Source organism: Callorhinchus milii, unplaced genomic scaffold, assembly GCF_018977255.1.
Source record: "Callorhinchus milii isolate IMCB2004 unplaced genomic scaffold, IMCB_Cmil_1.0 Scaffold13, whole genome shotgun sequence".
In the NCBI taxonomy this organism is placed as follows: Eukaryota; Metazoa; Chordata; class Chondrichthyes; order Chimaeriformes; family Callorhinchidae; genus Callorhinchus; species Callorhinchus milii.
The window spans coordinates 17079583-17093437 of record NW_024704754.1 but is presented as its reverse complement, the minus strand read 5'-3'; the positions used below and the strand labels follow the sequence as shown (position 1 = coordinate 17093437).

At 53.3% G+C, this 13855-nt stretch overlaps 1 protein-coding gene across 2 annotated transcripts; it reads left to right on the top strand.

Annotated features, from left to right (window-relative positions):
- Positions 1-1069: 1069 nt before the first annotated feature.
- Positions 1070-5721, top strand: LOC103184175 (copper transport protein ATOX1). Of its 2 annotated transcripts, none has more exons than XM_042339982.1 (4): positions 1070-1160; positions 3748-3823; positions 4545-4685; positions 5392-5721. In XM_042339982.1, exons 1-3 carry the CDS (start codon positions 1155-1157, stop codon positions 4667-4669), a joined length of 207 nt encoding a protein of 68 aa, XP_042195916.1. In that variant the 5' UTR covers positions 1070-1154; the 3' UTR covers positions 4670-4685; positions 5392-5721. The 2 variants fall into 2 exon arrangements, with proteins under 2 accessions (XP_042195916.1, XP_042195915.1); XM_042339981.1 differs by lacking the exon at positions 1070-1160 and adding an exon at positions 1593-1741.
- The last annotated feature ends 8134 nt before the right edge of the window (positions 5722-13855 follow it).

Here is a 13855-nt window from a genome sequence, read left to right as displayed (position 1 = left end):
TGTTGTTATTATTGTTATTATTGGTTAATATTGTTATTATTGTTATTGTTATACTTATTGTTGTTATTATTAATGTTATTATTATTGTTATTATTGTTATTAATATTATTGCCGCTGTTACAGTTGTTGTTGTTGTTGTTGTTGGTGTTGTGGTGGTGCCCTCATCTCCCCCTCCCCCCACTCTCCCCCCCTCCCCCCTTCCCCACTCTCCCCCCCTCTCCCCTCCCCCACCTCCCCCCTCCCCCCCTCTCCTCTCCCCACTCTCCCCCCCCCCACCCTCCCCTCCCTCCCCCCCACTCTCCCCCTCCCCCCCTCTCCCTCTCCCCCCTCTCCCTCTCCCCACTCTCCCCCCTCCCCCCTCCCCCTCTCCCCCCTCCCCCCACTCCCCCCCTCCCTCTCCCTCCCCCCACTCCCCCCTCCCCCTCTCCTCTCCCCCCCCCCCCACTCCCCCCTCCCCCCTCTCCCCCACCTCCCCCTCCCTCTCCTCTCCCCACTCCCCCCCTCCCTCTCCCCCCCACTCTCCCCCCCCTCCCCCCCTCCCCTCTCCCCCCCTCCCCCCACTCCCCCCTCCCCCTCCTCTCCCCTCCCCCCACTCCCCCCTCCCCCTCTCCCTCTCCCCCCTCCCCCCACTCTCCCCCCCCCCCCCTCTCCCCCACTCTCCCCCCTCCCTCTCCCCTTCCCCCACTTCCCCCCCTCCCTCCCTCTCCCCCCCACTCTCCCCACTCTCCCCCCCTCCCTCTCCCTCTCCCCCCACTCTCCCCCACTCTCCCCCCCCCTCCCTCTCCCCTCTCCCCCACTCTCCCCCCCCTCCCCTCTCCCCCTCTCCCCCACTCTCCCCCCCCTCCCTCTCCCTCCCCCCCCACTCTCCCCCCACTCTCCCCCTCTCCCTCTCCCCCCTCCCCCCCTCCTCTCCCCCCTCCCCCCCCTCTCCCCCACTCTCCCCCCTCCCTCTCCCCTCTCCCCACTCTCCCCCCTCCCTCTCCCTCTCCCCCCACTCTCCCCCCACTCTCCCCCCCCCCCCTCTCTCCCCCCTCCCTCTCCCCCTCTCTTTCGGGGCTGAGGGGAAGCGGTGCTCTCGGGCGCCACCGCGCGGCCCCACAGTGGGAGTGCAGTGCAGCGCCGAGACACCGACACACAGACAACAGACAGACGCCATGACAGTGAGTCCCCCCACACACACACCGTGACAGAGCCCCCCCACCCCCACACACACACCGTGACAGAGCCCCCCCACCCCCACACACACACCGTGACAGAGCCCCCCCACCCCACACACACACCGTGACACACACCGTGACAGAGCCCCCCACCCCCACACACACACCGTGACACACACACCGTGACAGAGCCCCCCACCCCCACACACACACACCGTGACACACACCGTGACAGAGGCCCCCCACCCCCACACACACACCGTGACACACACCGTGACACACACACACCGTGACAGAGCCCCCCACCCCCACACACACACCGTGACACACACCGTGACACACACACAGTGACAGAGCCCCCCCACACACACACACCGTGACACACACCGTGACAGAGAGCCCCAACCCCACCCCCCACACACACACCGTGACACACAGGGGGACAGAGAGCCCCACACACGCACCCACAGGGACAACAGACAGACGCCATGACGGTGAATCCCACCCACACACACACAGTGACAGAGAGCCCCCCCACCCCCCTCCCCACACACACACAGGGACAACAGACAGTCGCCATGACGGTGAGTCCCACACACCCACACACACACACACACACACACACCCCCACACACCCACACACACACCCACACACCCACACACACACACACACACACACCCACACACACCCACACACACACAGGGTGACAGAGAGCCCCCCCGCACACACGCACACCCACACCCACACACACACCCACACACACACCCACCCACACACCCACACACCACCCACACCCCCACACACACACACACCCACACACCCCCACACCCACACACACACACCCCACACCCACACACACACACACACACCCACACACACACACACACACCCACACACACCGGGTGACAGAGAGTGAGAGTGAAACAACAATAATAATAATTCTGGCGTTTGATACAGAGCCTTCGAGTCGCCGCAAAGAGCTTCACGGGATACGCCGTGAAGTGTAGTGACTGTGTAAACGGTGAAGTGACTGTGTAAACTGTGAAGTGTAGTGACTGTGTAAACGGTGAAGTGTAGTGACTGCGTAAACTGTGAAGTGTAGTGACTGCGTAAACTGTGAAGTGTAGTGACTGCGTAAACCGTGACGTGTGGTGACTGTGCGCTTTGTGGGCGAAACGAAAGACAGAAGGAGTGCAGTAGAATGAGACAGACTGAGGGGCGCGGGGGGGGGTGGGGGGTGGGGGGGGTTGGAAGGGGGGCGTGGAGCCATATACCGGGGCTCTCGGCTCCTCCTCAGCCGCCACCGGTCAACCCTGGGACACCGAACCTTTCCTTTACCCCCCACACCCACCCCACCCCCCCCCCCCCACCCCAGGGGAGCTTGTCGCATTTCATAAAGTCTATCACACTGGGGGTACGTGTGGGCGCCGGTGCCGTTAGTTAAAGCGAGAGGATTGCCTACGAATGCACAACGGTGGGGTGGGGGTGCTCTCTGTCACCCTGTGTGTGTGTGGGGGGGGGGTGGGGGGGGTGGGGGGGTGCTCTCTGTCACCTGTGTGTTTATGTGGGGTGGGGGGTGCTCTCTGTCACCCTGTGTGTGTGTGGGGGGGGGTGCTCTCTGTCACCCTGTGTGTGTGGGGGGGGGTGGGGGGTGCTCTCTGTCACCCTGTGTGTGTATGTGGGGGTGGGGGTGCTCTCTGTCACCCTGTGTGTGTGTGTGTGGAGGGGTGGGGGGTGCTCTCTGTCACCCTGTGTGTGTGTGTGGGGGGGGGGCTCTCTGTCACCCTGTGTGTGTGTGTGTGGGTGGGGGGTGCTCTCTGTCACCCTGTGTGTGTGTGTGTGGGGGGTGCTCTCTGTCACCCTGTGTGTGTGTGGGGGGGGCTCTCTGTCACCCTGTGTGTGTGTGGGGGGGTGGGGGTGCTCTCCGTCACCCTGGGTGGGGGGTGGGGGGTGCTCTCTGTCACCCTGGGTGGGGGGTGGGGGTGCTCTCTGTCACCCTGGGTGGGGGGGTGTGTGGGGGGGGGGTGCTCTCTGTCACCCTGTGTGTGTGTGCGCGCGGGGGGTGGGGGTTGCTCTCTGTCACCCTGTGTGTGTGTGCGCGGGGGTGGGGTGCTCTCTGTCACCCTGTGTGTGTGTGCGCGCGGGGGGTGGGGGTGCTCTCTGTCACCCTGTGTGTGTGTGCGCGGGGGTGGGGGTGCTCTCTGTCACCCTGTGTGTGTGTGTGTGGGGGGGGGTGGGGGGTGCTCTCTGTCACCCTGTGTGTGTGTGTGCGCGGGGGGTGGGGGGTGCTCTCTGTCACCCTGGGTGGGGGGGTGTGTGGGGGGGGGGGTGCTCTCTGTCACCCTGTGTGTGTGTGTGCGCGGGGGTGGGGGTGCTCTCTGTCACCCTGTGTGTGTGTGTGCGCGGGGGTGGGGGTGCTCTCTGTCACCCTGTGTGTGTGTGTGTGGGGGGGGTGGGGGGTGCTCTCTGTCACCCTGTGTGTGTGTGCGCGGGGGGCGGGGGGCGGGGGGTGGGGGGTGGGGTGTGTTTGGGGGGAATAGGAATCTTCTGTTCGGGTTTGAACTGTTTTCAACCCTTTGCCTTGTGCAGAAACGCGAGTTTTCCGTCGACATGAGTTGCGAAGGGTGTTCGGGCGCTGTGACCAAAGTCCTGAACAAACTGGGAGGTGAGTTGGCAGAGAGCGCGGTGGGTGCGTGTTGGGGCGGGGGAGAGGTGGGGGGGGCGGGGGGTGGGGCGCGGGGAATCGAGTCAGATCGACTCTCACGCGGGCGCGTGTGCGCGTGTGCGTGTGTGCGTGTGCGCGTGTGCGTGTGTGTGTGTGCGGAGCGATTCTCTCTCACCTCTGGGTTGAGGTAAGTCGAGGCTGAGACTCCAGTGGGGTAACGGGGAGCTCCGCGTTGTTCGCGGTGGAGCCTCTGTTGAACCGAGAGGCGGCGGTTAAAGACTCAACGAGGGGAGGGAGAGTTGCTCCCGGTAAACCGACCAAATCGGTGGCTCGGGTCGCGGGACTTTTGGTTGCTTGCGTGTGACCCCCCTCCCCCCCCCCCTCCCCACCCCTCTTTTTTACTCACCAGCCAAACACGAGCCACGGTCGTTACCGACCGAGATGTTTTAGCCCCTACAGGAAATGCAGGTGCTCGGGAAAGTCTGCCGGGTAGAGCGGGCGAGACCACCTTGTTCGTGCGTCGGTAGGGGGGCTCGCGTGGGGGTGGGTGGGGGGGGAGGGGGGGGGGAAACAGACTGCCACTAGCAGAAGCCGTCGGAAACAAATCTCTTAATGCGTCTTCTATTGAGTGTGACCGGAGGATGCTGTCGGCCGTTTGCTGTGGAGACAGAACCCCACGGTCCCATCCCTGTAAAAGTTTGAACCTCTCCGCTTCCCGCAGACGTTCAGTTCAGCATTGATCTGCCCGAGAAAAAAGTCGTGATCGAGTCCAGGCACAGCGTGGATGTCCTGCTGGAGACCCTGAAAAAGACCGGGAAGAACGTTTCCTACGTCGGTGAAAAATAAACCGCGCCCGGCGAAGGTAACTTCACTGATGTTTGCCGCCGGAGGGAACTTCAGCTCAGCCGAAGTCCGCTAGACGTTGCATTTGCTCCGTTACCGTCAAGCTCGTTGGGATGCTAATAATAATAATAATAATAATAATAATAATAATAATAATAATAATAATAATCCTTGCATTTGATATAGCGCTTTTCACGTCGGGAGGACGTCCCAAAGCGCTTCACAGAACACACTGTAAAGTGAATTGACTGTACATTTGTGGGCGAACGCGGCAGCCAATTGCGCACAGCAATGTCCCACAAACAGTCGTAGATTGAAAATGACCAATTTATTATTGTTTTTGGTTTTGGAGGGATTATTATTAGGCTCTGTGTGGAGTAAGGAAACTTGCCCAAGGTCTCGCCCTCTGCCTGGAATTGAACTCAGGTCTCTCACTTACAAAGCGAGTGCTCTAACCACTGAGCTACGGGACTACCCTGGGCGAGGGGCGCTGTTGGTGTTGTCCCCCCTACCCCTTGCGTCTGCCTGGAAACCCAAAATCGCGCCAGGTCTTAATAGTTCAGATTTTTCTTCATTTTTTTAAAATATTAATTTTGAAAATATTTTTATTTTTTTGAAATGTTTTAATATTTTGTCACTATAACTATAACGCAACCGAATAATATTTGATATTTAGAAAGGTATTTTTCTGAATATTTCGGATTTTTCCCACTTTTCTCTTTCAGGAAGACTAATCCCACAGGATTAAGCTCTCTCTCGACCGGTTTACACAAATAAATGGACCCAAACTACAGGCACCGTTCAACAGCTGGCTTCTTTGTGAACGTAATGAAGAGTTTTAATTGGAATTAAAACTCTGATAATTACTAGCTGTTCACTTGAGTGGGACCCCAAAGTGCTTCATCCGTACCTGTTTCGGCCGCTTTTCCGTGCCATGCCTTAAAAATTTATAGTTTGTTTAAAATCCTCTTTAATTACATTGTCTTCGATACGTTCGCACGCAAAATAAATGTCTGCCGTGGCTATTCCTGAAAAAAAAAATCGTTTCAACTCTTTCCGTGTAGCTCGTCCTTGAACCCTTTTCCACTCGATCGAAGAGTTGTCAGGAGTTTACTATAATAATAATAATAATACTAATAATCCTTGCGTTTGATACAGCGCCTTATCCCGTCTTCGAGATGTCTCAAAGCTTCGCAGGACATACTGTAAAGTGAATTGACTACATTTTGGGGGAAATGCAGCAGGCAGCGTCCCACAAACAGTTGTGGATTGAGTGACCAGTTTATTAGAATGTTTTTTAAAAGGTTTTATTACCCCTGGAAAAGCGATCCGCCAATCGACTAACAACCGGGTTCCTACTTACTGCCGGGTACACAGAAGCGCGCGCGCGTGTGTGTGTGTGTGGAGTGAGGAAACTTGCCCAACGTTACGCCCTGCCCGGGGAATCGAACCCGGGTCCTCTCGCTCGCGAGCCGAGCGCACTGACCGCTGAGCTACGGGACTCCACCGTACTGCGTACCCACGAGCTATTCAGAACGGTCAGTGTGGGCGTGCGCGCTGTTCTGTTCGAGCAGGTGGTTGACTTCTCCAGGCAAAGCCATGCAGAACGGGGGACCTGTTCGCATCCAACACATCGCTCGCCTGCTAACCGAGTGACCGGCAGTGTGCTGCGATGGACCGCTGACGTCCGCAGCAGCCAGAATTCCTACTGGTGCGCGGCTTAGGTGGCCTCTTTTGTCGAGACTGCGCTGATTGGACATCAGGTGTTAACTGGACGTGCGATCACTTCGGAAGCTCCAGACAGACCTCGGAGGACGCATCTCTTGCTTTCTCTTTTATTTCCACTGACGGCAACTGGACTTGACCGGCTAGGTGTTTCGGAACGAAACCTGACCACTTTAATGCCATACGCATTTGACGTAGAGGCGAACATCGAGGCGTAGACCGTATGTTTTGCAGGCGGACACGGCAGCCAATTTGCACACAGCATGGTCCCACAATTAGCCCTGGAGAGAAATGAGCCAAACATTATCCAGGGGATTAATTAACTCCCTTTTCTCTCTCTTAATGGAATCTTCAGAGTTCGCCCGACGAGGTTTAATGACTGACCCCCGCAGCGCGGCGCACCTGACAATACAGCGCTAACTTATTAAATCGCATCAGCCTTGGACCCGTGAGCTGAAGAGCCCGACTTGGGGCTTGAACCGTCGAGGCAGGATGTCTCCCCGTTCGAGTCGCCCGGAAGATTACGCGTCTTGAGAGAGAAATGGCGATGCTGAAAAAAGACCGGAAAACAATCACCGGAAACATCAGCCGATGAGGGCACTGCCGATCGTTAAAGGACCAGAGATGGTGGGTTGGTAGGACGGGCATTTTGTTTTTCGGATTTTTTCCTGTTGCCCATAATTTCTGGAGCGCCCCCTGCCCTTAATCCCCCCCCCCCCCCCCCCGCCGCCGCCTCGCCTCCGTCTCCGTTGCGAATTAATGACGGCCGTGATTTCAGCCACTACGCCCCGAGGCTTTGGAACTGTGTGAAGGGCCCCGTGTAAATGCACGTTATTTTCGAGGGGGTTTGAGCTCAGGATTGTTACCCGTACGAGTTCCGGAGCTTCTTGGAAGATGCGTCCACGCGGTGGGTGATTTTTTCCGCGCGCCCCGGTTAAGGCTGACGCCGCAGCACTGAAGACGGGAACGCTCTGCCCGTGAAGAGAAACACAAGGAGAAACAGGTTAGAGAGAAAGGTTAGAGAAAGAAACCTTAGAGAAAGGTTACCAACACTCCCAGATCAGGTAAAGAACAATCTGGATTCAAAGGGAGCAACGCTCGCTCAGAGGTGCTCTGTGATGTGTGGAAAGAGTAAATCGTAATGTTCCTTACGTTTAACAAAGCGACAATAATTTGCCTTATACGTCGGCTACAAAATGGGAAGGTAGTAAGTGGGAACCCGGGTTGTTAGTCGATCGGCGGATCGCTATTCCGGGGATAATAATCCTTCAAAAATAATGGTCACTCAATCCACGTCTGTTTGCGGGGGCGCTGCGGTGCGCAATTGGCTGCCGGGTTTCCCCCACAAATATGCAATCAATTGACTTTACAGTATGTTCTGTGAAGCGCTTTGAGACGTCTCGAAGACGTGATGAGGCTCTGTATCAAATGCGAGGATCGTTGTCATTACTATTATAAATCGAATGCCAAGATTATTGTTGCACGAAGCGGCTCAAAGCGTGTCTCGGGCGATTCCTGTCAAGTGTAGTGACTGTGCGGTTGTTGGTAAATATTGCTGCGCGCGTATATATATATATATATATATATACGTGTCACCAACTGGCACTGACCCAGAGACAGGAGGGCCACCAAACTGAACCAGGCTGACCCAGGATCTTCACGGGACACAGTGAAAAGTGTCGACTGCCAACCAACCGCACAAGTCGAGGAGGGTGTCGCGATCGAGAGAGCGCGTCGGCCGAGCAGTGCGAATCAGTCACCGGAGGTGCCGGACACGAGAAGGTTCCGCAAAGGCTTCTGGACGCGCAGCCAACCCCCCCCAAAAAAAACACAGATTCGCTGTGGAGATACTGGAGTAAAGCCCCGAGACTGTGCAGCCCGACGCAGTAAGTACTGTACTGCAGTGCGGACCTCTGCCACTATATCTTCTCACCACTGGGTGTCACGCTGCTCATTGCAGTTGATATCGGGAGATTCCGCACCTCCGGGAATTCACCACCGTCTTAACACGAGGGATACGGCAAATTGCTAAGTAAACGGACGGCTCGGAGTTAGGGCGAGGGTTCGGGTTAGCACGTCCATTTGGTCTTGAAGCATACGATCCTTCCGCCAAATCCCGTGGAAGAGCCTTCACTGGGAAGCCAGCAGCCCGCAGCTCTGAAACGGGTCCGACCGACAGGCGAGGCTGTTCGCGGTGGCGGGTGCGCGCTCTCTCTGCGGCTGTTGCAGTTGGTTTATTCGGCGAGCGCGGTTTTTTCGCAGCGAAACCGCTCAGTTCGGGTGCGAATCCTTGATTGTCCAGCGCCTCGGGACGTCCTCCCCAGGCGTAATTTGCTGCTGTTGTCGTCGTCGATTCTTGTCGTCGTCGTCGTTCTCGTCGTCGTCGTTGCCAGTGGCGGTGTGCGCGCGTTATTGGCAAAGTTAGGAAGAGTTAGGAAGAGCCCAGCAATTAAATCGCACGATACGCAGTGAAACGATACTGAGTTTTATTTGACATAATAATAATCCTTGCATTTGATGTAGCGCCTCCTCACGTCGTCGAGACATCCCAAAGCGCTTCACAGAATACATCGTAAAGTGAACTGACTGTATATTTTGTGGGCGAAACTCCTGTAAGTACAGGCGTTAACCGAACATGCTCGAGCGGTTGAGCTGCAGGGTTAAACATGTAAATGTCTCTCCGCACGACATGCTGACAGTACAGGAGGTGACACGCCGACTGACACGAGCAGCGGTAAAGCTATGCCCTTTCGGCCCCGGGTTTAACACGCAGACATTCTTGAGCTTCTCTGGCTGCGTGCTGCAGGTAGTATCGAAATAACGCGGGTGAGTTATTATTACTTCCTAAAATAATTATTCCCAAATTCAGGGAAATGGCCCCGAAAAGCTCTGAGGTGGCGCCTCAGTTGTAATTAACGCCCTCAAAATTTCGCCCTCGAAATACGCAGTCAATTAATTCACTTTACAATCTCTTCTGTGGAGCGCTTTGAGGTGCCTCGACGACACGATAGCGTGCTATATCAAGGATTATTATTAATGCGGGATATTTTAAGCGCTCCCAGACGCCAGGGTTTGTGACGGGTGTTACATAAATGCTGGAGTCAATAACATGTTCAGTGCAGGGATCTGAGAGTTTGTAGTGAGTTGTGGTGGTTCTGTCTTTAGGTTTACACAGTTTACACTCCCCCCCCTTCCCCGCCCCCCTTTAGCTACAGCCAGACAGAGGACTAGACAAACTGATTACAGATGCCCCAACGCACATAGACAAAGCAACTGGATCCATGGGGGTGGAATAGATTGCTGTGCAAGATGGAGTTCGGACTCTTCAAAGCATTCACAAGACTTGGCGGATCGCTTTCCGGGGGTAATCATCCCTCCAAACGCAAACGCCAGAGTAAAATCGTATTATTATTAGAACGTTTTTCAGTTTGGTTCAGCAGAGCACTTAGACAACAACAATAATAATAATAATAATAATCCTTGCATTTGATATAGCGCCTTCTTACGTCTTCCAGACGTCTCAAAATGCTTCACAGAATGATACTGTAAAGTGTAGTGACTGTGTACTTTGTATTTTGTGGAAATTTTGTCAAATTCCCGTATCTTCTCCGATAGTGGGATCTTTAACAACCACCTGAGCTGGGACCTCCGTTAATAAAGTGCTCCACCAACCCCTTCCCTGCCCAGAAACTGTGAGCCCAAGTTAAACCGTCCACTTCTGAAAGACCCGATCAAGGGAATGCTACCTGCCTTGAACTGATTGTCTGAGATCAAAGAGACGTCTACAGATTCATTTAAGGAGCGATTTTCACTCGGTTTCTCAAGGTAGTGAGGCCTTGGCTAAGGTGGGGCATTGGCTTCTGAGTCGAACAGCAACAACAAATTATACTTGTAGAGAGCCTCCTCTGGGACATCAGGAGGATGTCCCAAAGCACAGGATAAGGTGCATAAAATTTAAAATAGGATTGGGAAAGTGAACCTAGAATAGTACATTGGGATTCAGCGAGACAGTAGGATAAGAGGACAATGGCAAAGGGCAATTTCAGGACAAGACACCGGGAAGTTTTTCTTTACCCAGAAGGTAATTGGCGATCGGAAGATGTTGCCAGGAAAGGCAGATGAGGCCAGGACACTGGGACAGTAGGGTGGGTGATCTTGTGATCTTGATCAAATTACTATTCATTGTAATCAAAGACTTCCTCAAAGACTTCTATGTTCGTTTAGGGACTTAATTTTGGCAACAAGTTTGGATTGACGATCAGATTCTTCCAAGGACTCTTGTAATTCTATTACAGTAATTGGAGTGTTTTTACGATCATGTGTTGTATATTTCCAGCTGTGCGTTTTCTAAAACTCCCCGAGAGAGAGAGAGAGAGAGAGAGAGCAATACATGTGGTGCAGATGTGTTGGCTGAACGAGCTCATGGTAATGTCTTGTCTGCTCCTTGATGCACTGTTTCAAGGCCTGTGTGTTCATGGCACCTCTGTAATCCTTGCATTTGATACAGCGCCTTATCACGTCATTGCGACATCTCAAAGCCCTTCACAGAATATACTGTAAGGAGAATTAACTGCATATTTTGTGGGCGAAACGCGGCAGCCAATTGAGAGGATTAAGTGACCAAATTATTTTTTTTGAAGGGATTATTCCCCCCCAGAGAGCGATCCGCCAATTGACTAACAACCGGGTTCCTACTCAGAGGCATGTGGAGTACGGAAAATTGCCTGAGGTTTCGCCCCGCCCGGGAATCGAACCCGAGTCTCTCTCTCTAGCTTGCGAGGCGAGCTCTCTAACCACTGCACTACAGGACTCCACTGGTTTGGACGCAGGCCACTTAAAGCAGCTTGAGGCCGAGAAAAATCCCAGGCTCATTTCCATAGCATAACTCCAGCAGCCGGTCAACAAGAGGATGTGAAACAATTGGTTCCATGTTCAGAAGAGAAGACAGTTCAATTTTCAACACAGAGGAGGAGAGCGAGACACTAACTAACTCTTAACAACCTTTCTTAAGGTCATTATCTCCCATTCCCTCCCTGCTCCCCACCACAGCACTGTTGGCTGTTGGCCCAGCATAACACCCGTTTGGGGTGAGGTTAGTTGGAGGATGACATCAGTGCTTTGGTGTTTGGCACAAGTACACTTTAGCGAGGAGACTGAGGTTGAAGAACTCAACGCCAAGAAAAGGATTAAAGTCCTTGGTGTTTGCTGGGCTTTCCGTCATCACAAAACATGCAGTCAACTCACTTTACAGTATTTTCTGTGAAGCGCTTTCAGACGTCTCGAGGATAAGGCGCTGTATCAAATGCAAGGATTATTATTATTGTTGTTATCACTCGGAATAGTCCAACAGAGACAGTCAAGGGCAAGACGAGATTTAATTACAAGTCACGTTCATGTCAAACACCACAATTCCTTTCGGCCCAGCTAAACCGAGTCAGAGTTGGGTGAATCAAGTCTCTCATCTGGCACCAACTCACCAACAAACTGCTAAGTTCCCCAGCTTCTACGAGGGACAGGAACGGGTTCAGCTGAGGCTCCTCTCTCCAAGTTGGGAGAGCTTGCCAAGGCCACATCTGATGAAGTAAAAATCTTTGGACGAGGAACCAGAGGCGCAGCTGGAACAGGCTACCTCAGGAGCCGGTGGAATAATAATAATAATAATCCTCACGTTTGATATAGTGCCTTAACATGTTGTTGAGACATCTCAAAGCATTTCACTGAATAGAATATACTGCAAAGTGGATTGACTGTGTATTTTGTGGGCAAAAATGCAGCAGCCAATTGCGCACAGCTGTGTTCCGCCAACAGTCGTGGCTTGAGTGACCGCATATTCTTTTTTGAGAGAGATTATTACCCTTGGCTATGACCTGCCGATTTGAGTAACAACCGGGTTCCTACTTACTTTCAGGTAGACAGAGGCGTGTGGAGTAAGGAAACCCGCGTGGAGTAAGGAAGCAGAAAGTGTCGATTCTTTGAAACGCAAAGTAGATAGATTTCTTTTAGGAAATAATATTATGGGATACAATATGTGAGTAGTTCAGAGACTGCCAGGATGGTGGAAGGCGAACTGGATGGACCTTTTCTCGTCTACCATTTCTTATGTTCCTATCTTCGTGTTCATTTTTTTCAGCTTCTTATTTGTATAGCGTCTTTCAATTGGGAGGATGTCCCAAGGCGCTGGACAGTCAGGGGTTTGGACCCGAGCTGGGGGGTGGGATCAGGAGGGGTGGCGTGCAGGGAGGGAGTGCAGGGGTAGGAGGGTGACCGGTCCTGAAGGAGGCAAGGGAGAGGGAGGGGAGAGGAGAAGGGACCGTGGGATGGAGCTCCAAAGGGTGTGGGGAGAGTGGCTGAAGGCCAAACCGTCGATGGTGGTCCGATAGAAGCAGGAACCAGTGCCCGAGAGAAAAGTATAGGAAACTCGAAGGGAGGAAAGAAGGCAAGATATCCTCTGTTGAGAGCCCATAATAATAATCTAAAATAAACACTCTCGACTTGGCCTTTGGATTGCCAGATGACGAATGGCCTACCCACTGTTTTCAGTAATGATTTTCAGCTCTGAGCACTGAAAACTCTCAGTCACCTTGGAAACCTTTGTACAAACGCTTTGTCGCTTGCACCCTTGCCTGCAGTCAGGGTTAGTAAAATCCTTAATGTGCGTTATATACACACAGTAGGGAGAAAATCTCTGCTATCAAGTTCCACTTGACAAGGAGACATCTGTGGCATATTACTCCCTATATCTAATTTTTCAGCTGTTTTAGTCTGTTGATACAACATGCCCATGTGGTATAATGTTCTATTCCTGTGTCCCTAATTTTCCCAAGCATTCCTGCTGTTTTGTCCCCCTATCATCTGGTATAAATATCCGTACACTGCTTGTTTCGATTGAACTGCACGCTATATTTCAGGCTGTTTCAGTGTTTGTTTCTCTCCTCTCATTATCCACACCCTCGCTAAGTGAAGGGGTCCCATTTAACACACAAGCAACAGCCAAAGTCACTTTTCGCCCCCTTCCTTTTTGGCAAACATTAACCGTAATACGATTCCATCCTTGTCAACAATGTGAGGAAAGGTATTTGGATTTCAGTGCAAGTCCGAATACACACGTGCAAACCCTCCCCGCTCCCCAGTCACAAGGACAGGCATTTAGACATTTTGATTTTGGTCAGCCGGGTGTCTGACACACGCGGAAACCCATCACCGTTGCTTAAGAGTATCCAACCCAAGCTGAGAATTCCCTGCATCCCACCTACATGTGGAGATCCCAGAGATATTTGTCGGAATAGAATGTGCTCTCTCTCTCTCTCTCTCTCTCTGGGGGAACGCATCCTGTTTACCTAATTCCCGGAAGTATTAGGCACAGGTTGGCAAGCGCCAAGGCTTGGGGACCCCACTGACACAGAAGGGCGCTTCGGGTAAACGATAGTTAGGACATCTAGTCGTCGAGCAGTACTCTACTAACTC

Coding starts and splice junctions, on each gene's coding strand:
- LOC103184175 (XM_042339981.1), top strand. CDS start 1,646: ATGACGGTGAATCCCACCCACACACACACAGTGACAGAGAGCCCCCCC. Junction 1,742..3,747: donor AACAGACAGTCGCCATGACG/GTGAGTCCCACA, acceptor TGCCTTGTGCAG/AAACGCGAGTTTTCCGTCGA. Junction 3,824..4,544: donor AGTCCTGAACAAACTGGGAG/GTGAGTTGGCAG, acceptor CGCTTCCCGCAG/ACGTTCAGTTCAGCATTGAT.